The following is a 24,319-nucleotide window of genomic DNA, read 5'->3' as shown; positions in this document are numbered from 1 at the left end:
ATCTATAGTTTACCAAATGGAATATATTCAATTAGTATATGTAAATGTGGATAGAATTATATGAAGAAAAATTTAGTCAATCATTATGGCTTGAGTAATATGGATCAGTCAATATTATGATAAATAGTAATGAACTGAGTTATATATCAGAAGATAATACCCTACAATCGTCAGAAATGATTAATGATCAAATTTGTTTATTAGGTCTATAACCAGTATGAATTTAATTATGAAATACCACTAGCATTTATAATAAATTCAGAAATAAGAATAGAATGTCTTCGGTAACACTCTTACTTATTTTCCTAGAACCTTGTCTAATATAATAATGCAAGAAAATCTATACATATGAGAAAATATTATTATTTAATATTATTATTAAAAATAATAATAATATTAAGTAATATTATTATTATCATGAAATTTGTTATTCTATCTATTGCTGGATAAAAACAAGCTTTTATAAATACAAAGGGCTACACTGAAGTGGTCAATTGTAAGTTGATTTAAAAATTAAAGATAGGGCACCTGGGTGGCTCAGTGGGTTAAGCCGCTGCCTTCGGCTCAGGTCATGATCTCAGGGTCCTGGGATTGAGTCCCGCATCGGGCTCTCTGTTCCGCAGGGAGCCTGCTTCCCTCTCTTTGTCTCTCTCTCTGCCTGCCTCTCCGTCTACTTGTGATTTCTCTCTGTCAAATAAATAAATAAAATCTTTAAAAATAAAAATAAAAATTAAAGATAAATTTTTAAAAAGTTTAATTAGATGTCCATATAAGGCAGTTAGAAAATAATTGGGAAACAAGAAGAAAAAATCCCATCACAATAGCAAAAGGAAAAATCCATCAGTCTTAACAGTTAGTGGTAGCAACATCGACAAAAACAATATCATATACTATGTAACAAGAACTATGTGGGATTTAAATTGGGGGCAGTGTCTATAAAGTTTTGCCTAGGATCAGGAAAGAAGATTTCAATGAATGAAAACATGTAACATATTTCCAAGTGGAAATGTTTAATTCTGTATAGGTGAAGTGATCCCATTCAACATACTGGAATTTGAAAAATAGATTCTTTGTGTTCTTTGTAAGTAAAGCCGGTAAAACATAAAACACACATAGAGAGAAGACATAAAAGAACTGGGATTGGGAAGAAGGCAGATATGCTCCTAAAAAAAAAAAAAAAAAAAAGTGTGTCCCACAAAGGTTTGTTATTTCTGGTGAAAGAATAATCAGATAGTTTAGTGTAAGAAAATGGTGTCCTGAAACATTCCAAAATTTGCATGGATAATTCATATATGAAATGTTGAATAAAATGAACTTGGAAAGTCATTATTAGATTAATAACTTTTTAAAAAACTTTTTATAACCTCATCCACAGAAATGACATGGTTCCACACTGGGGTGGGAATTTAACACTGTATTTTTTTTCCTGGAATACAATTCTGCAACATTTATCAACAGCTATAAAAATTTTCTTATGTTATTGGTCTGTTGTTCTTACTTTTAAGAGATTGGTCTCATGAAATATTTGGATAAGTGCCAAAAAATAAATGATGTTAAGGTTGTTTGCCACGGTTTGTTTATAAAAGGGGAAAAATGCAAATTGTTAAGTAAATTCAATAGTAATCATATGACAGGAAATAATATTGTCATAGAAACTGCCTTTAATAGCATTGTAATTATTGGAAAAACTCAGTTTTCAAACCTTTATATTTTTGTGGTCTCAAATATGTTACTAATATGTCTAAAAATCTAGATAGGAAATGTGGCCACATTTAATGGTACTTTTTTTTTTTTTAAAGTTTGAGTGAACTCTTCACATAACACATATGATGACGTATTATATGTTTTTGGATTAAGTTGTCTTCAAAGTGTTAGTGAAATACCTTTCCAAATGAAAAAATTTAAAAAATAGTAACTTTAAAAAGAACAGAACAAAACCTGTCTGCAGTTTTTGTTTTCTTAGTTGTTATAGTTTTTTATGGGTTGGTCTTAGTTCAGCATGCTATAATAAAAATGGCACAGACTGGGTGGTTTAAACAACAAATGTACATTTGTCACATGGTTCTGGGGACTGGGTCGACCAAGATCAAGGCCTTTACCAATTTGGTGTCTGATGAGGACCCACTTTGTTGGTTATAGACAGCTGTTTTCATGTTTTAAGCTCACGTGGCAGAAGAAAGCAAAAATGCTCTCTGGGTTCTCCTTCTTGAGGGTGCTAATCCCATCTCATGGATGGGATTAGCACCTTCATGACCATCACTTGCCCAATCCTCTACCTCTAGACACTGTTACATCAGGGATTGGGCTTCAACATACGAATTTGGGGGAGACATAAACATTCAGTATATAGCAACTTGTAAAATTTCTCAGACTCTTCTGAGAATTTTTTGGTATTCTGTTATACAGTCAATCAAAAAAAATTTTTTTTACCATAAAATGTTTTGGTTTTATCATTGCTGTGTATTTGTTTCTCACTACTTTAAGAAATATGTTTTGATTTTTCAGGATTGTTTACTTTAGTTTTATCTTACAGATTTACGTGGACTAAGGATGACAAGCCTTTTGATCTCTCTGACTCTCGGATAATTGTATCTAACAACTCAGGAACCTTTAAGATCCCAAATGAGGGGCACGTATCTCACTTCCAAGGGAAATACCGTTGCTTTGCTTCTAATAAACTGGGAGTTGCTATGTCAGAAGAAATAGAATTTATAGTTCCAAGTAAGTGTTACAATGGAGATTTCATTTTACAAATTTTTTGAGTAAAATAATGACACATTCTTAATTTAATTACCAACTTATATATGTCCTATATTTCTTTTATCCTTTTTAAAATTTAAATATAATCGACTAACATATTATTAGTGTGTTATTAATTTCAGAAGTAGAGTTCAGTGATTCATCAGTCTTATATAATACCCAGTACTCATTACATCCTGAGCCTTCCTTAATGTCCATCACCCAGTTATCCCATACTCACATTCCCCAAATAAACCTATATTTTATTTATAAGTGAAACTATCCTCTAGGTCTTGATACTTAAAAGTGGGTGATTTTTAAAAAATATTTATTTGTTTTAGAGAGAGAGGGGGGCAGAGGGAGAAAAATCTCAAGCCGACTCCGCACTGAGTGTGGAGCCTGACTTGGGGCTCAGCCTCAGGATGCTGAGGTTGTGACCGGAGCCGAAACCAGGAGTTGGATGCTCAGTTGAACCACCTGGGTGTCCCAGAAGTGGATGATCTTTGAAAGCAATATAAATTCGTGATTCAGTATTCTTATATCTAACCTGGGGGGAAAAATAGTGTCTGCTTTGCCTCATGGGATGAGAATTAAGTTAAATACATTGGTTGGATGTGGCTTAATTATACTGCAGTAACAGGTATTCTCCAGGCCCCTGTGTTTATTTCCTGATTATGCAGTTGGCTGTGGGCCTCAGAGCTCTTCAGGGCATTCCTTCTCAATGAAATCTCCTGGAGGTACACGCTAATGGAGATGGCATTATCCTGTGGCTATACCATGTGAAACTTACGCCACCTTGGTCAAAAAGTCTGGGGCAGAGAGCATGAAGAATTACTTCCTACAAGAAATTGTACAGGCACTTTCTTTTTTTTTTTTTTTTTTAAAGATTTTATTTATTTATTTGTCACAGAGAGCGAGAGCGAGCACAGGTAGAGTGGCAGACAGAGTCAGAGGGAGAAGCAGGCTCCCTGTGGAGCAAGGAGCCCAATGTGGGACTCGATCCCAGGACACTGGGATCATGACCTGAGCCTAAGGCAGCTGCTTAACCAACTGAGCCACCCAGGCGTCCCTGTACAGGCACTTTCTACTCATAGTTTGTACTTAGAGGTAGATCCTACCATCCTGCTTAGCTTCAGTAATGAATGCCCATTAGAGAATGAGCAATTGATACATATTAATGATGTTTTCCATAAATAGTAATCATGGAAAACCATAAACTACTTCACTGTTAAGGGTGTTATTTATCCATAACTGTGATGAAGGTTAAATGACTTCCTCATTACCGTATTTTGCCTGTGCAGCATGAGATCACTGGCGACCAGCTTCCACGTTTGGTATCTTGTTTTCCCTAATCTTAAGGTATCCAACATCACATGATTCTAACCAAAATCTTTGTAGAGTAAATTCTTATGTAGAAAACTGTGGACAGCTTCTTTTTGGCAATATCTTATTGAAGACTTGTAGATATTGAAGGGTCTCAGAGTCATAGACCTTCCAGGATATGGACCCTTTATCCTGGGGTCAGTAGGGGTAGGTCAGAATGTATACAAACCTCAGAAACACAAATACTGAAAAATATGTGTACCTTATCCTAAAAATTGAGACAGATGACTGGATTTAAATTACTCTAAAGTCCTTGTATAATTCTAGAGGAGAGAAGATCAAATTTAGAATCTTACAAGTAAATTATGCATCTTAAGATTTATAAAGCGCCTGGGTGGCTCAGTGGGTTAAGCCACTGCCTTCGGCTCAGGTCATGATACCAGAGTCCTGGGATCGAGTCCCGCATCGGGCTCTCTGCTCAGCAGGGAGCCTGCTTCCTCCTCTCTCTCTGCCTACTTGTGATCTCTCTCTGTCAAATAAATAAATAAATTCTTAAAAAAAAAGATTTATAAAGCAATTACATTAAAAGTATAGAGTAAAATATGAATGATTAACAGACTATTTTTGAGGAAGAAAAATAAAAAGGTAAGAATTGTGTGAAAATGAAAGAAAAAACTACATAAATAAATCCCTGTAATTGAAGATGAAAGCAAATAGATTAAATGCTTCAAGTTTTTTCTTGTTGTTGCTGTTTTTAAGAAAGGTATAAATTGTTTTATTGCATAATACATCTAAGTCATAAGAATACAGAATTGTTGAAACTGAAAGATGGAAAAGATGTTCCAGACAAATGCTATTCAGAACAAAGTAGGAATGGCTGAATTATCAGTCAAAACAGAACTAATTTTTTAAAGGCTTCCTGAAGATTATTTCACCAGGCATATATAATTTAAAATATATGAAACAGAAATAGATTATAAGTGGAATGGGATATCTTGTAATAGCTCATAATAATGTGCGATATTAACATATGTGTTTCATTTTTTGGTAGCTTAAGCAGAGAAGACATCAGTAAGCTTGTGGAAGATTTTAAAGAACCCAAGTATAAGGTCCATCTAATGAACATGTGATGTTTTTCATTCTAGAAATGAATCTTAGAAAATAAGAAAATAATGAAAATGAATAATGTAAGCTTTTTAGGTAGTGTAGTTTTAAGATGAAAATGCATGAGCTGATTTAAGTTAACAGAATAAACTCAAAAATAATTGAAGGGATAAAATAACACAGAAGCAGAACATAAATCCAGCAAGGAGGTGTGAAACCTTTATAGTTGAAAAATATGCACAATTATTAAAAACAGTTTTTCCAAAGATCTAGATAAATAGAAAAAATAGACCTTTTTCATGGATTTGAAGAGTCAGTAAAACTAAAATGTCAACTCTTCATGACTTGATATGTAGAATAATTGAAATCCAAATCTCTGGTTTGTTTTTGTTATGTTTATGGAATGTGACCAAGTGATTCACAATATATTTGAGGGGTAAAGGGCAGAATTTGGTAGAAACGCTTGAAGAATAAGAACAAGTCAAGAGAGCTTGACTTTATCACATAACAAGGCTCAATGTAAAACTTTAGTGATTAAGCCAGTATGGCTTTGAATAGGATTAGATAGATGGAACAGCATAGAGAACCCACAAACAAACCCTTGTACATGTGAAAGCACCATGAAAACTAGCGTGGATTCCCTCCCTCCCTCCCTTCCTTCCTAATTTAATGGGGTGGAACAACTAATTGTCCATGTAGGGACATGTTTATTTGGAGTCTTATCTCACATTATATAAAAATCCATTCCAGGTATATTAAAACCTACACTTTGAAAGGGAAAATATATTTTAAAAAATTAGAAAATGATTGGGGCCATGTAGTTATGATTTTAGGATAGGGATATTTTCTTAAGTAGGACCTATTGTAGTTCTGTGAGGAAATCACTAAGGATTTGATTTTTAGAACCCCCTTTTATCAAAAGACCTAAAAAGAAAGTGAAATGATAAGACATAACCCAGGGGGAAAAATCATTGCCAATGACTATAACTAAAAATAATGTTAAATATTTGTAAATAATTTTAAATAACTATTTAATAATTATTAAATAATAATTTTAAAAGAAAATTTTAAAAATAATTTAAGAGACATAAACTTGTACCTCAGACCGGAATGGCCAATCAATGAGAATGGGCTCAACATCATTAGTAATCAGAAATAGATTAACTGTAACCTAAATAATGAAAGCATTTGTTCCACAAAATTGGGAAATACTATGAAGTTTGAGAGTAAAAATTTTATGTGGGAACATACAGCTACTGTAATACGTATCTACCACTGATGCAGGTGTACATCCCCACCTGGTCTGTGGAAAATACTTCTCACTGCCTCCTTAATTGAAGATGCTCTCACCCATAACCCTGCTATTCCATTTCCTTCATTAGATGTGGGTACCACTCCTCTGTGTCCATTGGGACTATTTGTGGTACCATTGCTTCAATTAGGAATAAACTGGAAAAAAACACGAGTCTACCGATGATAAGACTGGATAAATTTATTGTGGTATAGTCATACAAAAATACTGTTCAGCAGTGACAATTGATGCATCTTAGGAATATGTTGAACAATGAAAGCAAATCTTGGAATACATACAGTATGATTTTATTAAATAAGTTCAACATAGGGGTGCCTGGGTGGCTCGGTGGGTTGAGCCTCTGCCTTCAGCTCAGGTCATGATCCCAGAGTCCTGGGATTGAGCCCCATATGGCTCTCATTCAGCAAGGTCCCATTTCCCTTCCTCTTTCTGCCTGTGTCTCTACTTGTGATCTCTGTCTTTCAAATAAATAAAATCTTTAAAAAATATATATGTTTAAGTTCAAGACATGTAAGGATAAAATATTATTTAGGGATATGGCTGTATGTGGTAAAATTATAATGAGAAACAAGAGAATGTTGAAAACAAAACTCAAGATCATAGTTACCTCAAAGGGAATGGGTGAGCAGATAGAAAGGTAAAGGTCTTTTTTGTATGATGGGTGGTGGATAAAAGAGTGTTAGTTGTATTTCTTTTTTTTTTTTTTCTATAGGAGCATAAATAATAAGTAGCATGTTTATTTGTCTGAATTAGATATACTGGGTTATTAAGTAAAGTGTTATAGCATAATAATGTACAAAGTACTGTCAGTAAACTTGGAAACTGGCCTCAGGAGTTTAGGTTTGAAGTGACATTCAATAGGAGATGTTCATGGGGTGCCTGCGTAGCTCAGTTGAATAAGCAGCTGCCTTCAGCTCAGGTCATGATTCCAGGGTCCTGGGATCAAACCCCAGGTAGGGCTCCCTCTGCCTGCCACTCTACCTACTTGTGTTCTCTATCACTCTGTCAAATAAATAAATAAAATATTTTAAAAATAGGGCGCCTGGGTGGCTCAGTTGGTTAAGCAACTGCCTTCGGCTCAGGTCATGATCCTGGACTCCCAGGATCGAGTTCCGTATCGGGCTCCCAGCTCCTTGGGGAGTCTGCTTCTCCCTCTGACCTTCTCCTCTCTCATGCTCTCTCTCACTCATTCTCCCTCAAATAAATAAATAAAATCTTAAAAAAAAAGATAGATGTTCATGAGTTCTGGATCATAAAGTATTACCATGATATTTGCAGTTGTGATCATAAAACTAGGCAGATATATTATCTCTAAGTATATAACTATAGTCAGATTTTAGTTTATATTATAAAACTATATATTATAGTCTAACTATAATTGTATAATCTGCCTATTTAATTAACTGAAATAACTGAAAAAAGATACGTGTGCAAGAGAGAGGTATTAAAAATCTGTTGTAGAAGGCAAGGCATCAGCGTGATCCCTCACCTGAACTCTGATGGTTGCTATGGATACACAAAGGCAAAGGCAGTAGCTAGATCTGTTGCAGAGAAGCCAATGGCACATATTAGTATAAGATTCTGCAATTAAAGGATTTTAAAAAATATTTTTTCTCATTATCTAAGCAGACCAAGTGATGGGGTGAACAATGTGAGGATAATTCTGGCCTGAATCTGCTAGTATTGCCATGAAGAGATGAGAGTCACATGAGAGCTATGTAGTGGGTAATTACCCTGTTTTTCCACTGCTATAGAAAAGAGCAAAATAAATTAGGTTTCTTATGCATCATTTCCAGTCTCTCCTGAAATTACTCCATCGTCTAACAGCTTTCTGCAATCATTTCTATGTTGAATAGGATCGCTACCCCAATTCTTAGGGGTTTATAAATCAGGGACCATTTAAAGTTTTCTACAATCTATATCAATTCATTCTTTTCTTAAGCTGTAGAGTGTAGAGAATCAATTCTTCTACTATATCGAAGGAAACTTTGTGATTTGAATTTTAGAGTTTCATCTAGTTTCTTGAAGTTTTCATTAGACTAAGCTTAAAGGCTTTAGCCACCTAAGTTTTCACATGTGGGCAGTAACTGAAAATCCCATTATTACTCTCTACAAACAGAAACCTTTATACCCCATGTTCAGTTTTCTGCTTTCAATAACATGCAGTTGAGTTTGCTAGGGAACGAAAGAGTAAAAGGAAAACCAACCAAACAAACACAATGCACTGTTTTCAAACACGGAAAAAATCATTTAACTAAATGGATTTTCCACAATATGGCTTGGAGAGTTAGTCAGTGAATTATTCAACACATCTTTATTAAGCTCCCCTCATGTGCCAGCAACTTTTCTAGTAGTTTGAGAGCCAGTAGTGAACAAAATAAAAACTGTCCTCAAGAAATTTCTATCCTATGAATGTGGTTAGTGAGTTAGGAGAGAAGGTAAGATTCTTTCTGGCCTTGATTTTGACAACCAGCAGAGTTAAAATGATGATATACATGATTCTGTGTGGGCTTTTTCAGTACTGCCTGCCATTCAGATCAGCCTTTTCCAATTAGCATCCCTCCTCTGTCTCAGCCTCTAGTGATTTTTCTTTCTGATTTTTTAAAAATTTATTTTTATTTTGTTAAAGATTTTATTTATTTATTTGAGAAAAAGAGAGAGCACAAGTAGAGGGGAAGGACAGAGGGAGAGGGAGAAGCAGACCCTCTGCTGAGCAGGGAGCCCAATATGGGCTTGATCCCCAAACCCTGAGATCATGACCGGAGCCAAAGGTAGATGCTTAACCAACTGAGCCACCCAGGTGGCCTCTTAATGATTTTTTTTTTTTTTCAAAGATTTTTGGTATTTATTTGAGAGAGCGTGTGTGTGAGCAAGAGAGCACAAGCAGGGGGAGCAGCAGAGGAAGAGGGAGAAGCTAACTTCCCGCTGAGCAAGGAGCCTAATGTGGGGCCTGGTCCCAAGACGTTGGGATCATGACCCAAGCCCAAAGCAGATGCTTACCCAACTGAGCCACCCAGGCATCAACCCCCCTTTCTGATTTTTTAAAACAACTTTTGGGACATCATTTATATATCATATATATCATAAATTTTATCAGTTTTGAGTGCAAAATGAGTGGATTTTTAAAATAAATTTTTAGTACATCATCATCTAATACTAGAACATTTTCATCATTCCCCCAAGGACGCCTTATGCCTGTCTCTCTTCCCACCCCTAGCCCTAGTTAGTCATTAGTCTGCTTTCTGCCTTAGGAAATTTTTTTTTTCTAGACATTTTATATAAATGCAGTCATACCATACATGATTTTTTCCATCTAGCTCCTTCCACCTAGTGTGTTTTCATGATTTATTCTCGTTTTAGCATATATTAGAAGTTTGCTCCTTCTTATGGCTGAATAACATTATATTGTATGGATGTATCACTATTTGTTTATCCTTTCACCAGTTGGTGTCCATTTGGATTGTTTCCAACTTTTGGCTGTTACAAATAGTGCTGTTAGGAAATCCACATGCAAATTTTCTGGAGTTTTTGAAGCATTTATTTATATACTATTTGGGGAGTCTTTTGGTTGTCATGTGTACTAATTGGGATGCTTGGAAATGGTAAAAGATGTCATGCTATGCTATTCTTCCTTCTTTGCATGCTTCTAGATGCTGCTTGAATGCATATTACCAGTGACTGATTTATTGTTTCATAGACTAAAGAATAAAAGAATGGATAAGAGTACTAAAGCAATTTCCACACCCTATTAAAATAATCTAGGAAATGGCAGGCTTGAAGATGCAATCCTCTATATACTGTTTTAATGGAAACCAATTAGAATTTCTGGTCTGCTGGGTTCTACATTTGTATAGCTTCCTCAGATTCCTGAGGACAATTCCCTTAAGACACACTTTGACTATTTACTGCTCAGATTTGGGAGGGGTAGGGTAGCGAAAGCAGGGTCTGGTAGTGTATGCTAATTTCATTTACTGATCTATGCAAACCAACTAAAGAAGATCAATTTGTTAAGTTGAGAGTGCAACTTTGAGTTTTACAGGTTTAATTAAGACCGAGGATTTTCCTCTCATCCATCAGATTGTGTGAACGACTAGAATGAAATGGGCTAGATTGGGTGTCCTTTCTTAGCATGAACTCATTACAGGCTCATAGACTGAAAGGCAGTGTTATTTCTCAGTAGTCCTAGATGGATTAATGGGTTACTCTATAGGAAATGGGAATCAATTACATTTCTTTATAGATGGAAACTAGACTTGGGGATGATACAGCATGTGAGCTCAGTGGAATGCATTCATGATCATCATGTCAGACTGTATGCAATTTGCCAAACACATTCAATAGAAATGTAAGAAGCTCAAAAAGCTCATCAGTTCAGTCCTGTGAATAGAGAGATAAGTCAAGGTAGATAAAGTTCTATGGCATAGGAAGTTTTGCCCAGTAATGTGGGGGAGTATCATTAAACCATAGGTTCTACATGAAATGCATACCGTTTCTACCCTCTGGTCCCTTCCCTACCTCCTCTGTAAAAGCTAATTGCAAATATTTGCATAAAATTACGAAGTTGTTACAATGTAGGCTACAGGGAAAATCAGAGGGCACAGCAGAAGAAAGCTCTATGCCTGTTTGCCCATCTTCTCTCATATAGTGTGCCTGGGTGTACCATGTGGAGTGAAAAAACTTGACTAATAGCCAACATATATTGAGTGATTTTTTTTTAAGTGCCCCACGCTATTTAATTGACTTATATAAAACGATTTACTTAAACTTTGACACAAATCAGTAAATGAGGTGTCAATTACAGTTCGAGTGAGGAAACAGAAGCACATTAAGTAACAGATTCAGATCACACTATAAATGAGGAAGCCAGGATCCAGCCCCAAGCAGCTGACTACAGGGTTTATGTGTATAACCTGGATGCCGGCAGTACATCATTTATCATTCATGTAACACGTCCTCTAGATGAGCTGAAATACATTGTACTTTTTTGTTGGAAATACCTTGGCCATCAAGTATCAGACTCATGGGAAGACAGGAGTGTAAGAATACTTGATGTGATTTCTTTTTTTTTTTTTTTAAAGATTTTATTTATTTATTTGACAGAGATTACAAGTAGGCAGAGAGGCAGGCAGAGAGAGAGGAGGAAGCAGGCTCCCTGCAGAGCAGAGAGCCCGATGCGGGACTCGATCCCAGGACCCTGAGATCATGACCTGAGCCGAAGGCAGCGGCTTAACCCACTGAGCCACCCAGGCGCCCTTGATGTGATTTCTTGAGTTTAAGGGAAAAAAATTGTAGAGTTACATCACTTCGTAGTAGTGAAGTCACCTGTTCCTTTGTCATTTAAGTGGTTTAGTTAGCACAGTTTGTATTAAGTTTAATTAATCCTGGTGCTATTTCATTATTACTTTTATTATTAAGCATGTTGGTGTGGTAAGACCATACAACTTAAGTTTTATAATATCATTGCCCTTAAGAAACTCCTAATCTAGTGAGACTTCTGAGGAGCCTAGAGAAATGATTTCAAAGGACTCTGGGATCCCAGAGAAAAGTAAATGGGGGCACAGAAGGGTGAAAATACTGGTCTAACTGGTCTGAAGCTACATGGCCAGTTAGTTTTAGTGCCCAAACCCAGTTTATACTATCCTATAAATAAAAATCTATTTTTTTAAGTCATCCGTATTTCAAGGACCAAGATGTTACTTTTTCAGTATATTAGGTTGAAGGAATTGAAAGGATGAGTTTTAAAATTCATTGTCACCATTTGAACTTGTAGAGGTCCTAGAAAGTTTGCATTTGCTGGTTTGCTTTATATTGATAATTCCACTAAGAAGACTGTTGTCCATCTGTCTAGTTTCTAGAAGAGTTTTTTTTTAATACTAGATTCTGGCTGGGTTTTAGGAACCTATGCCACTGGAGTTGTAACTAGAAATTTGTCTGCAACACTGAATAAGAACTGTGCAAGCCTGTTGGAGAATAGTAAACAAAGATGGGCGCTATCAATTGCTTGATTTCCTGATAGATAGACTGGGAGGGACATTATATATAAAGGAAATTGACTTCATCTAGACGTGGTTATTATGGGATTTCCAAAGATTCTTAAACTTCTGCTTAGGTAGATGCTGATGAACAAGTAGATTCTGATTCCTTGGTGAAAAGGCCATTCATGGTCAAGTCCATTGTTAGTGAAACATAATTAAATGATCATTGTTTTGCTGTTGATGGAGAACTCATTTAAAATATGTTGGCAAGTTAAAGCAATGTTAGTTGCCTTACACAGAAGAAAAATGATTGTTTAAAATTCACTTTTTTTTTCAATATTTTATTTATTTATTTGACAGACAGAGATCACAAGCAGGCAGAGAGGCAGGCAGAGAGAGGGGGGAAGCAGGTTCCCTACTGAGCAGAGAGTCCCATGCGGGGCTCGATCCCAGGACCCTAGGATCATGACCTGAGCCGAAGACAGAGGCTTTAACCCACTGAGCCACACAGGTGCCCCTACAACTTATTTTTAAAAGTATTTTATCTGTCCAAACTCAACAATGTTAATGTTTATCACCAGAGAAACACAATTAACTGAAGTCATTGGTTGGAGTTATTTTTAAATGGAGTCATTTCTTTATTTGAATCAAGATAAAATTCATGCCTGCTGTTAAGTTACAGTAATTAAATTCCACATTTATCTGTGGCCATTAAAATTGTTCTCTTTCTACATGGAATCAGACTTGCTAAATAGTTTCAAAGATAAAGAAGAAGAAAAAATACTGATAAATTAATGCTTTTATAATACCTATTCTCAGACCTAAAATTATTAAATATATAAATATTATTTCCTTGTTTCCTGAATTTCATTTCATTTCATTTCTTTGGTCTCTAACTATTCTGAAAATTTATGGTATGTCATAAAGGGTTTGATAGACTTATAAATTTTATTTTATTTATTTTTATTATTGATGCCTTAGAAGCCAGTCGAATTACATTTTTACATCTTTGGAATTCGAATTTTATAATCTAGATTTAATTAATGTATGAATGCTAGTGCTTCATGGGCAGAACTATCTGTTTGAATTGTTAGATTTTTCTGAATACTCTGAGGGGGCAGCTCTCCAATTAAGGCTTTATATATCTTATTAATTAGCTACTTTACAATAGATATCACCCAGGGAACTGTGTATTCCTTTAAGACCTTATCAAGTTCACTTGTTATGAAACAGGATTACAGGCTCTTTCCATTGTCTCTGTTTCTCTTCCTCTGTTGCCCCTTTTATCTAAGTATGAAGAAATTCAATAGCTATCCAGTAGCACCGTTAACTTCAACACCAAAGAACACAGGGCTTCAACTGTAGCAAGTTACACCAAACAAGTGATTTGAATTTGGAGCTTTGGGCATATAATTATTTTGTAAGGTTCTACACATTACTTGCGTTAGGTATACTTTCTACAAAATGACTTGTATAGCATTTGCTCTCAAAGTTAAGGCATTACCAAAGAGGTGGCATTGATATTTTACCTACAAGATCTTACCATAACAAATGTCCTAAACATGCTTTCCTGTCTTTTGGTTGAAATTTCATGCTACCTAGAGCAAAAGCTTGATTCCAAGATAGTTGCCATTTCAAATATGTCTCCAGCCTTGCCAAGAGAAATCTGCTACAATGAGTTGAGCAACAGGGAATCGAGGATTGTCACATGGCTCTAGCCAAATTGGCAAAGGCGCTGCTTATAACCCACTGCCCCTGCGGTGCTAAGCCTTGAAAGGTCCTTGAATTTAGACAAAAAGCAATTCATTGTGACTAGCTGGTGCATCAGTAAGAGAAATGTCAGCAAATTCCTTCAACCACTCAGGAGTCGGGGTCAGGGTTGACGGGCAAGAGAACAAATACCTAGGAAATGCACAAAGCTTCTCAAGAAGAACTTTATAATCAATGAGTAAATATTTAGGCTTCCAAGAATAATGATAATCTTTTGTGAATCACCATTTAAGAATGCAATACAGAGATGGAACACTCTCTAATATGTTCCATCAAGCCAGCAATATTATAAATACCTTCTTAAGGTCCTTGTCTTTCGTAAGAGCCTGAGTAATTTTATCATTCAAAGTCCCCTATTAAAATCTAAATGTATCAGTATAGTGTTCAAGGAGAATACATTTTGAACATTCTTAAAACTATCTTGTAAATAATTTCGTAAAAATAATCACACATTCGTGTTGGATTGCCAATTCTACGTAGTTGTGACTTTTATTCCCATTGTAACTGTGTTGCTCTTTTAGGAAAGTGTCTCCAGCATGGGAAAGAAGGAATATGTTAATATTGCAAAGTCTACTTTCCTACATCAATTCCATTTCATTTGAAATTTCATTTTCTGGGAGTGATTCCAGTGTGGAAATTTCTCCTAGCAACTTAAAGTGGTCATGTTTCTCTATTCATTGTTATTTGTAACATTTTTCCAATGTGGTCTTTGAATTTTTAATTTAGTTTGGTTACACTTTGAATAGAATGTTTGCCCATCACATTCAAGGGCTTCACAATAAAGCCAGAGACAGAGGATATGTCTCTGCCTAGAAAATAAATCATAGTGTTTGAAGAAAAAAAAGTATGATATCTATCATAATTTAAAGTCAGTGAATCCTGTAGCTCAGAACTTATATCTCTGCGCAGAGAAACATGCACAGGTCTATTGTTGCCAGTCCATGTCACATAGCAAAAATACTTGTTGTCCACACTTGTAAAATGTAGGAGAATTTTTAAAGTTATATAATTGCACCCCAGATTCTTAACAGTATTTTGTTCTGAAGGGGAGATAAGAGCCAAGATTTGGAGTATTGAATTTGTTAAAAATACTCTATTTTTGGGGCACCTGGGTGGCTCAGTGGATTAAGCCGCTGCCTTCGGCTCAGGTCATGATCTCAGGGTCCTGGGATCGAGTTCCGCTTCGGGCTCTCTGCTCAGCAGGGAGCCTGCTTCCTCCTCTCTCTCTCTCTCTCTCTGCCTGCCTCTCTGCCTACTTGTGATCTCTCTCTCTCTCTGTCAAATAAATAAATAAAATCTTTTAAAAAATACTCTATTTCTTAAAAAGAAGATTTTAATATATTTCTTATAACATTAAAAGTTAATGTTAAGTAGTGATCTAAAGGGGCACGTGCACCGGAATGTTTATAGCAGCAATGTCCACAATAGCCAAACTATGGAAAGAACCTAGATGTCCATCAACAGATGAATGGATAAAGAAGATGTGGTATATATACACAATGGAATACTATGCAGCCATCAAAAGAAACGAAATCTTGCCATTTGCAACAACATGGATGGAACTAGAGCGTATCATGCTTAGCGAAATAAGTCAAGTGGAGAAAGACAACTATTATATGATCTCCCTGATATGAAGAAGTGGTGATGCAACATGGGGGCTTAAGTGGGTAGGAGAAGAATCCATGAAACAAGATGGGATAGGGAGGGAGACAAACCATAAGTGACTCTTAATCTCATGAAACAAACTGTGGGCTGCTGGGGGGAGGGGGGTTGGGAGAAGGGGGGTAGGGTTATGGACATTGGGGAGGGTATGTGCTTTTGGGTAAATTGGAAGGGGAGGTGAACCATGAGAGACTATGGACTCTGAAAAACAGTCTGAGGGGTTTGAAGTGGCAGGGGGGTGGGAGGTTGGGGTACCAGGTGGTGGGTATTATAGAGGGCACGGCTTGCATGGAGCACTGGGTGTGGTGAAAAAATAATGAATACTGTTTTTCTGAAAATAAATAAATTGGAAAAAAAAGTTAATGTTAAAATAATGTCTTAAATGATTTTTTATACTAGATGTTCCAAAATTCCCAAAAGAAAAAATTGACCCTCTTGAAGTAGAGGAGGGAGATCCAGTTGTCCTCCCGTGCAGCCCCCCCAAAGGCCTCCCGCCTTTACACATTTACTGGATGAATATTGGTAAGTAACATTCTGTTCCATCCATAGGATTTTAATCTCATGCATCATGTCCAATAACATAGGGAAACACAGATTCAAAATAATCTAAGATTATCAATGGGGGAAAAAAGTGGGAAAATTATCATTATGGAATGAAATAGATTTAAAAAATTTATATCCGGGGCGCCTGGGTGGCTCAGTGGGTTAAGCCGCTGCCTTCGGCTCAGGTCATGATCTCAGGGTCCTGGGATCGAGTCCCGCATCGGGCTCTCTGCTCAGCAGGGAGCCTGCTTCCCTCTCTCTCTCTCTGCCTGCCTCTCCATCTACTTGTGATTTCTCTCTGTCAAATAAATAAAATCTTTAAAAAAAAAATTTATATCCATCTATATAGTGTATTCTAAGTTTTAACTATTCTATTAAGGATGTATGTGAAAACCCTAGAAAGCCCCTAAATATTTCCTTGATTTTATCATATCTGAAAGAGGAGAAGCTACTGAGATGGTAACATATGTCTATGAAGAAAATACTTTTTATATTCCAAACAACTTAATTATTTTTGGAATATCCATGTCAAAGTTGGGGTTGGCTTGGGTTTGTGTTGCTAGCTTTATATTTCTATTTTAATAATGTTCTACTCACTACATATGACCACAGAACAATTAGTATCAACCTTAGTGTTTAATTTGCCAAAAAAAATTGTGTTAACACTTGAGTTGAAATTCCAGCTTCTTGTAAAGTCCTTCTGGCATATACCTTCACTACTTGCCCTAAGTGTTTTCTCATTGTGGTCCCTAGAGAAAAACGATAATATTTCTGCAGTACTTGGAAGAAAGTGAAAGAAACTATTCTTAGCCACAGGCAAACATTCCAGAGTCCAGTCACCCTAGAACATTCCAGACTGTATTCAGGAAAGACAGATTAATATCGCTCTCAGACACAACTTTTGGGGAGATCTGCTTGGACCAATTGGACCAGTTTTCAGATAAGCCAGTTTCAGATAAGCCAGTGCAAAAGTAGAGGCTTAGATGGTAAAGAGAGGTAGAATGTACAGACTGGTTGTCCACCAGTGGGCCTCTTTGGTTAATGGTGGAAAACATGCTCCCAGGTTTTTGTTTGTTTGTTTGCTTGTTTGTTTTTACTTCTCTCTCACTGTTCTTATTGTAAGACTAGACTTGTGAGGAATAGAAAGAGCAAGCATGAAAAAGGAAACAAAATTAAATAATAGGAAAGAAAGGAAAATGAAGGAGGGGGATAAGGCACAATAAAAGATAGTTGCCTCTATTAATGACAAGATGTTTCTTTCCAGAATTAGAACACATCGAACAAGATGAAAGAGTATACATGAGTCAAAAGGGAGATCTGTACTTTGCGAATGTGGAAGAAAAAGACAGTCGGAATGATTACTGTTGCTTTGCTGCGTTTCCAAGATTGAGGACTATTGTGCAGAAAATGCCAATGAAACTAACAGTTAACAGTTGTAAGTCCAAATAATTTATCGTTCCATCGTGAATGCTGAATACAAATATGCCTGTAATTTCATTCTGGCTGAAGCCGGTTAAAGCTGGGTTGATATTTTCCGCCATTGTTTAGTTCAACTCTAGAGACTTCATCCAGATGAAAGAGACATCTGCAGCTGCACATCTACAGTAGCTGTCTTTCGGAGCCAGAAAATCAAATCTCAATTCACAGTACAAGTATATTTCATTTGACGTCCGCAGGATCTGGTCTTGGCAGTGGGTGAAATACACAGCAATATTCCAAGGTTTCTGAAGCAAGTCTCAGGCTTTGATGCATTCTGATCTTGAATAATCAGCAGGCCACAAAGGTGGAAGAAAACAAGAGTCAAAAATAAAAAGAGTGAATATTATAATTTTTATCACATCCAGCTTTGTTGTCCTTCCCAAACTGGCAAAGTTATATGAATTGCTTCTCTTCCCTCCTTAATCCTGCCGATGCCAGTCTGGGTTCCCAATTGGGAAAAAGTCATTAGTGGGAGAAAGAACCGTAAGATTCAAAGGGCAGAGATAATCCCTGACAGTTCACTGACTGAATAATTGGCTCTCGTAGAGTCGCAACTTGGCATTACCATTCCATTGTCTAATTTGATTCATGTTTTTTTCCATTGTTACATGTAGATACACTATGCCAGGACTTCACTATAACATCCCTGTTGGCAGCCTCCATTCTCTATAACAGAGCTGTAATTTGTGTCCACGCAACCTGGATTCATCTGTGGTAGTTCAAGTTTGAGCTCATCATAATTTTTTTACTGAATATATCCCCAAAAATGATGTTCTAGTGAAGTATGGTTATATCTCATTTTGTAATCTTTCTAAGAGAAAACTATGACTTTTCATTCATTATTGATATCAGCATCTACCATTATGTTTGTTTTTTCTTTCATTTTTTTTTTATTTCAGTAAGGCATGCTAATGACTCAAGTTCATCCACAGAAATTGGTTCCAAGGGTAAGTCAATCACATGAAGAGTGTTGGCATGCATTTTTGCCTTTTGTAGCTCACTGTCATCTCAGAATATAAATTTTTCCTTTAGTATCTTCATGAGTATATTAAAATACTAATATTTTTATAAAGGGAACCCCTGAGCATAGAGCTTTCTAATAACCCCTTCTTCCTTAAAAATGTGCAAAATAGTGATATTTATAAGTTCATCACTTTTCAAATATATATATAATTCATATAGACAAATATACATACACTCGCATATATGTATGTGCATAATTTTTAATGGGGTAATTATTTTGCCTCTCCCAAAATGTCTGCCATGGTTAGTGACATTTTGATTGATAGCTGTTACGTGTGGAAAGGAAAAAGAAATGGTTGAGAATCAATAGAAGTAGAGAAACACTAGATTTAAGAAAGTCAAATGGTTATTTTTCGAATAAGACTTCTCAGAATACTTAACATGGGACTGTCCATTGTAACTCTGAGAAAGGATACAGTCTGCAACATTTTCCAAACTCCTGTGAAATATTCCATCCTCCCTGCCCCCACAGAACATCTACTAGAACTAGTGTTTTATGGAAGATGCTTGAGTAAACCTGAGTTCTGTAGTAAACTAGTTCTCCACAATGAGAAGAATCGTTTACTTGAATGCGACACATGTTCTTTATACCATCGGAACCATGGGCTTCGTCTAGGTACACTGGCAACACCAGAAGGTCTGAATGAGGGCTCTTTTTGGGGCACCCTCAGTTTGACGGTGGATTGATTAAGTATATGTCCCCGTCTTTATTATCATAGAGGTTGATAACCCAGTCATGTTTATTGTATCACTCAGTGTATATTGTATCACTCAGTGAAAAATAATTACATAGAATGTTCAAAAGCTATTTTTCGATAAACACGTGTAAGGAAGCTGTCACATGTAAACACTGCTACCAGTGCCCTTCATTTCTCTTACTCTGAATGTCAGCTGTTTATACTTTCCACATCATGTCAGATCACACTGACACTGGATGGGGTGGGGGGGAATTTCTGTGAACATTTGGAAATGCTTTTAAAATTTACTTTGAAAATGGCAGTCCTCATTTGTCATTGTGTTTGTAAAGTACTCTTGAGAAGTGACAAATGGAATGATTCCATATGTAGTTAGAGTGCTTGCTAATCATTCCCTACAACAGTGTCCTCTTTGAGGGGCTAAGACTGTAAACAGAGTCACCTTAAAGAGCTGGGTGACTTCGTGGATGCGTGGGTTTCACCACAGACTTTTGGAATCAGAATTTCTAGGAGTAAGGCCTAGGGAGCAGTCTTACAACAAGAATCTTACCAAAGACTTAGGTACATTAAACTAAATAAAAATATATACACAGCCATCAGACATGGCCAGGTATGATTAAAGTATGCAATATAAAATCATAGACTATCAGTTAATGTTTAAGGGCCTTCTTCAAGGAACTAATTATCTTGAACTTCTGGAATTTAAAGATGTGGTTTCAGTCACAACCTTCTTAAAACTTGGGACTCCACTAAGTTAATGCATCTGAGGGACAACCCATGCTTCATGGTAGGAATGAGTCTGTTTAAATGGTGATACATTAAAAGTGTGTCTATGTATGTATACATAGGTACAGCTAGGTATATGTATGTCAGTATGTTTTGAGGAAGATTTAGTGCCATGGGATTTTAACGCTTTTAGTCTGGAAGAAGTATGTGATATTTCTTTTCTGTGTTATAGCCAATTCGATCAAGCAGAGGAACCCCAGACTGCTGTTGCCTCCTCCTGAACTTGGCAGCGAATCATCAGTTACCATCCTCAAAGGGGATACCCTGCTGCTGGAGTGTTTTGCCGAAGGCCTGTGAGTAACCGGACCCCTGTTCGTGACTTTGTCCATCCATTTCTGTGAAGAATAATGCCTCAGTTAAGCTGTTAATCCTAGACACACATTTTTAAATGATTTCTTTAAAAAAAAAAAAATTCTGTTACTACACTTCTGGAGGAAGCAATTTGCACTTCACTCTACAGATTTCAGGCTGTGACTGGGATTGATTTATAATTAGGTTGTTCTGTCAGTTTGTGATAGTGTGAATGGAGGTGACAATGACAACATTCTCCTTACCTAAGTTGGTGGGGAGATGCCATCCTTAGAGCTCGAGGTTTTTAGTTGTCAGCCTCTTCCTATTGTGGATGGGTTTCCGTCTCTCTGCTATCACATTTGTCCCTCTCCTTGTTATGCAATGAGCTCTGATTCCTTTTCAGTTTCCTCAGAGGCTTATCTTTTATTTCATCCTGTTGCCCTTTGCGTACAAGGAGGTCTGGACCATGTAGTTTAGAGAGCTTCACCCAATAATATAGTTAACTTTTTGTATGTGAAAAATCAGGGCATGCTTCCAAGACCTCCAAAAAATACCTAAGGCTATTTTGCTAGGTCATCTCCTAAAATTGTTACCTTTGTTGAATAAGTATCCTAAGCCTATGCAAATAAGGGCCATCTTATTTAATTCCAAGTCACGAAAGGTTGCCTTTTTCCTGTCACCTTCCTTCTATGCTTACCACCACACGTCCACGGCTACCATTGGGAATACCGGGAAAATACCTCCCACCATCCCAGCACCTGAGTTTACATAATTAGCTTGTAAGCTCAGGCCTTCTTTAGGCTGGGCACCTGGTTAGTGAAGTAGAACTTGAAATTTTTAAAAATTGTAGTCATTCATAACTCACCATATATTCTGAATGGGTGATTTTAAATTGGTTTTTGAAGGAAAAGAGTCAATGGTTTTGCAACCCCTAAGCTTTGCAAATGTCTCTTCCATCCAGCAAAGGCACTGTAGGTTGCAGGGTACCTGGGTGGCTCAGTTGGTTCAGCAACCGACTTATGATTCTGGCTCAGGTCATGATCTCAGGGTCATGAGATTGAATCCCATGTAGGGCTCTATGCTCAGGGAGAAGTCAGCTTGGGGTTCTCTTTCTCTCTCTCTCCCCCTGCCCCTTCCCCACTACCTGTGCGTTCTGTCTCATGTAATAAATAAATAAATATTTTTTAAAAAAGAGAGTGGTATGTGAGCTTATGTGTTTGGGATTGCCGAAATATATTTGATGTCAACTAGTTAGATAGGCCTTGTGAACCACAACCTCTGTTCTAGAAATTTGGTCTCTCCATTAAGGGAGAAGATGAAAGCCTCAGGTTCGGTGTGAATCATGATGGGAACCACCTGCTCTGTTGTTGTTATTCATGGATGTTCACAGCTGTAGCAACTTAGTTCTTTCAGGATCCATCGCTATTCTTGGTTGATGCTTTGGGCAGGGTGAACATTTCAGAATTCTTTCTTTTTTTCTTATTTCCCATAAATGCCATAATTTACCTCTTGAGTTGGCTGGGAACTGCACGAATTTTCAAAATAACAGAAATGCTCTCATGTGCTTTTTGGAAAATGCAGTGTCATGAAGTAATATATAAAAAGAATAGGGACATAGATATCTGTGTCCTCAGGACAGGATGATTCCCGAGGGATTGTCAAAGAGTTTTCATCGGAACTGGCTTCGTCTTACTCACATTGGGTTTGGGTTGGATAATCTGTTTTACCTGGTTCTCCTTCGGATTTTACATTGTAAAATTGTTACAGTTCTTCAAAATTGTTTTCTAGGAAGTTTTTAAACCATTAGTGTTCTGTGGTAGCAAGTCGTTATAACGAGGACATTATACTCTTTATTATGTATCAGGTGGTCTGTTTTGTGCTTTACCTGCATTAGCTCATTTTATCCTCATCACATTTCAGGGCTACCATTATTCCCATTTGCAGTTTAGGTAAATGAAGCCCAGAGGCTGGAATTCACGTCTTCAAGCTCAGCGTAAAGTGGAGCTGGGACTCCAGCTTTGGAGTATTTGGAGGTTTTTTTTTTAAGTATTCTATGTTTATATGCACACATATATATGAATTTAATCTGGATATACATAAAACAACCATACACACAGAGAAACACACATACATATAATAAAAGATTATAGGAGAAACAGTACCCCAAAATGTTAACAGTGGTTATCTCTGAATGGCAAAATTATAAGTACGTTTTCTTTTCATATATCTATATTTTTCATTTTTTCGACAACATGCTTCTATTACTTTTACATTAGAAAAATGTTTAATTTCAGAAACAGAGTTCTACACTTACATAATAACATTGAATGTGCTTAAACTACAAAATTCAGTGAAAAGTAAAAGCAGGATACAAATGGTAGATGCACTTTGATTACAACTATATAAAAACTTATCTGTATGTGACAAAGGCTGAAAATGAATATGGAAAATAAACTTTTTATATGGAATCTTTGGGACCTGGCATATTCCAGGGAATTTTCCCATTTACGGAAAAGATCAATCCATATAAAGATAAATGACCTTATCAATTTCTGTTCTTAAGGCAGTTTCCCTTGGCCTAACGTTTTAATCTCTTTGGTACCATTCATGGAACCAACACCCAGACCTTAAACTACCTCGAAATGTAATGTGTGTCCCTATTATTTCAACCAAATGAACTGTTCCATTCAGTTAAGGGAAAGGGGTAGGGTGTGAAGCGTTGTGTTGTTTTCTGAATCGGAAAAGGCCTGTCGTAGCCTCTACATTTCAGTAAATGGTTAGGCACAATGAAAATGTTGACGCTATTAATTAAAACGGGAAAAACTAAACAGGGTTTCGATTCTACAGAATCTGTGAAGAAGGCAGAAATATTGAACAGTTAAAGTGACACTGTGAATCTCCTTTGGAAGAAGAGGCAGTGAGTGGAAACTACATGTTCATGTGCCAGTTCACACTCCCTCTCACCCTGGAAAAGCTGCTTTAGGGATAGAGGGAGATAGGGTCACTTTCCTCCGGCGATCATTGGGCTCACACTGTTTCTTCTCTCTCTCACCTCTGTTTTGTAAAGTGGTCATAAGCTAGGTGTGATTCTATTGCAAGATGCTGCGTTATAAAAATGTAGGAACTGTAAGGAAGTATACAAGGAAACATTGGCTGGACAAGGACCTTGAGAAACAAAAATTTGAGATTATGAGATAGTGTAAGTTTGTATGTTAAAAGGGATTAAGCACTATATTTTCCCGCAAAATCTCATGGCTTGGGGTGCCTGGGTGGCTCAGTGGGTTAAGCCTCTGCCTTCGACTCAGGTCATGATCTCAGGGTCCTGGGATCAGGCTCTCTATTTTGCAGGGAGCCTGCTTCCCCCATCTCTCTGCCTACTTGTGGTCTCTCTCTCTCTCTCTGTCAAATAAATAACTGAAATCTTTAAAAAAACAAAACAAAACAAAACAAAATTCATGGCTTAAATACTGTTAGTAAATGTACCTTAGATTTTTAAAAAGGGGAAAGAAAAAAATTTTGACAAGAATATTACTGGACATCCTTGGAATGGGATAGATGTGTCCCTAGATAAATGAAGTCTCATGTTCACCTGATACTTAAAATCATTTTATTCTGTT

At 36.7% G+C, this 24,319-nt stretch overlaps 1 protein-coding gene across 6 annotated transcripts in view; it reads left to right on the top strand.

Annotated features, from left to right (window-relative positions):
• The window catches only part of CHL1 (cell adhesion molecule L1 like), a 220,588-nt gene that overhangs the window by 135,064 nt on the left and 61,205 nt on the right, over window positions 1-24,319 (top strand). For 5 of the 6 annotated variants that reach the window (XM_044253141.1, XM_044253142.1, XM_044253140.1 and 2 more), the window contains exons 4-8: window positions 2,534-2,721; window positions 16,285-16,407; window positions 17,693-17,863; window positions 18,807-18,854; window positions 20,584-20,704. In XM_044253141.1, the coding sequence (XP_044109076.1) occupies window positions 2,534-2,721; window positions 16,285-16,407; window positions 17,693-17,863; window positions 18,807-18,854; window positions 20,584-20,704 (651 nt within the window). The remainder of the gene's footprint in view (window positions 1-2,533; window positions 2,722-16,284; window positions 16,408-17,692; window positions 17,864-18,806; window positions 18,855-20,583; window positions 20,705-24,319) is intronic. The other variant, XM_044253143.1, reaches the window with a different exon arrangement.

The sequence above is a fragment of the Neovison vison genome, chromosome 6, assembly GCF_020171115.1.
Source record: "Neovison vison isolate M4711 chromosome 6, ASM_NN_V1, whole genome shotgun sequence".
NCBI lineage: Eukaryota > Metazoa > Chordata > Mammalia > Carnivora > Mustelidae > Neogale > Neogale vison.
The sequence above is the reverse complement of the archived record's forward strand: the minus strand, read 5'-3'. Positions and strand labels throughout refer to the sequence as shown.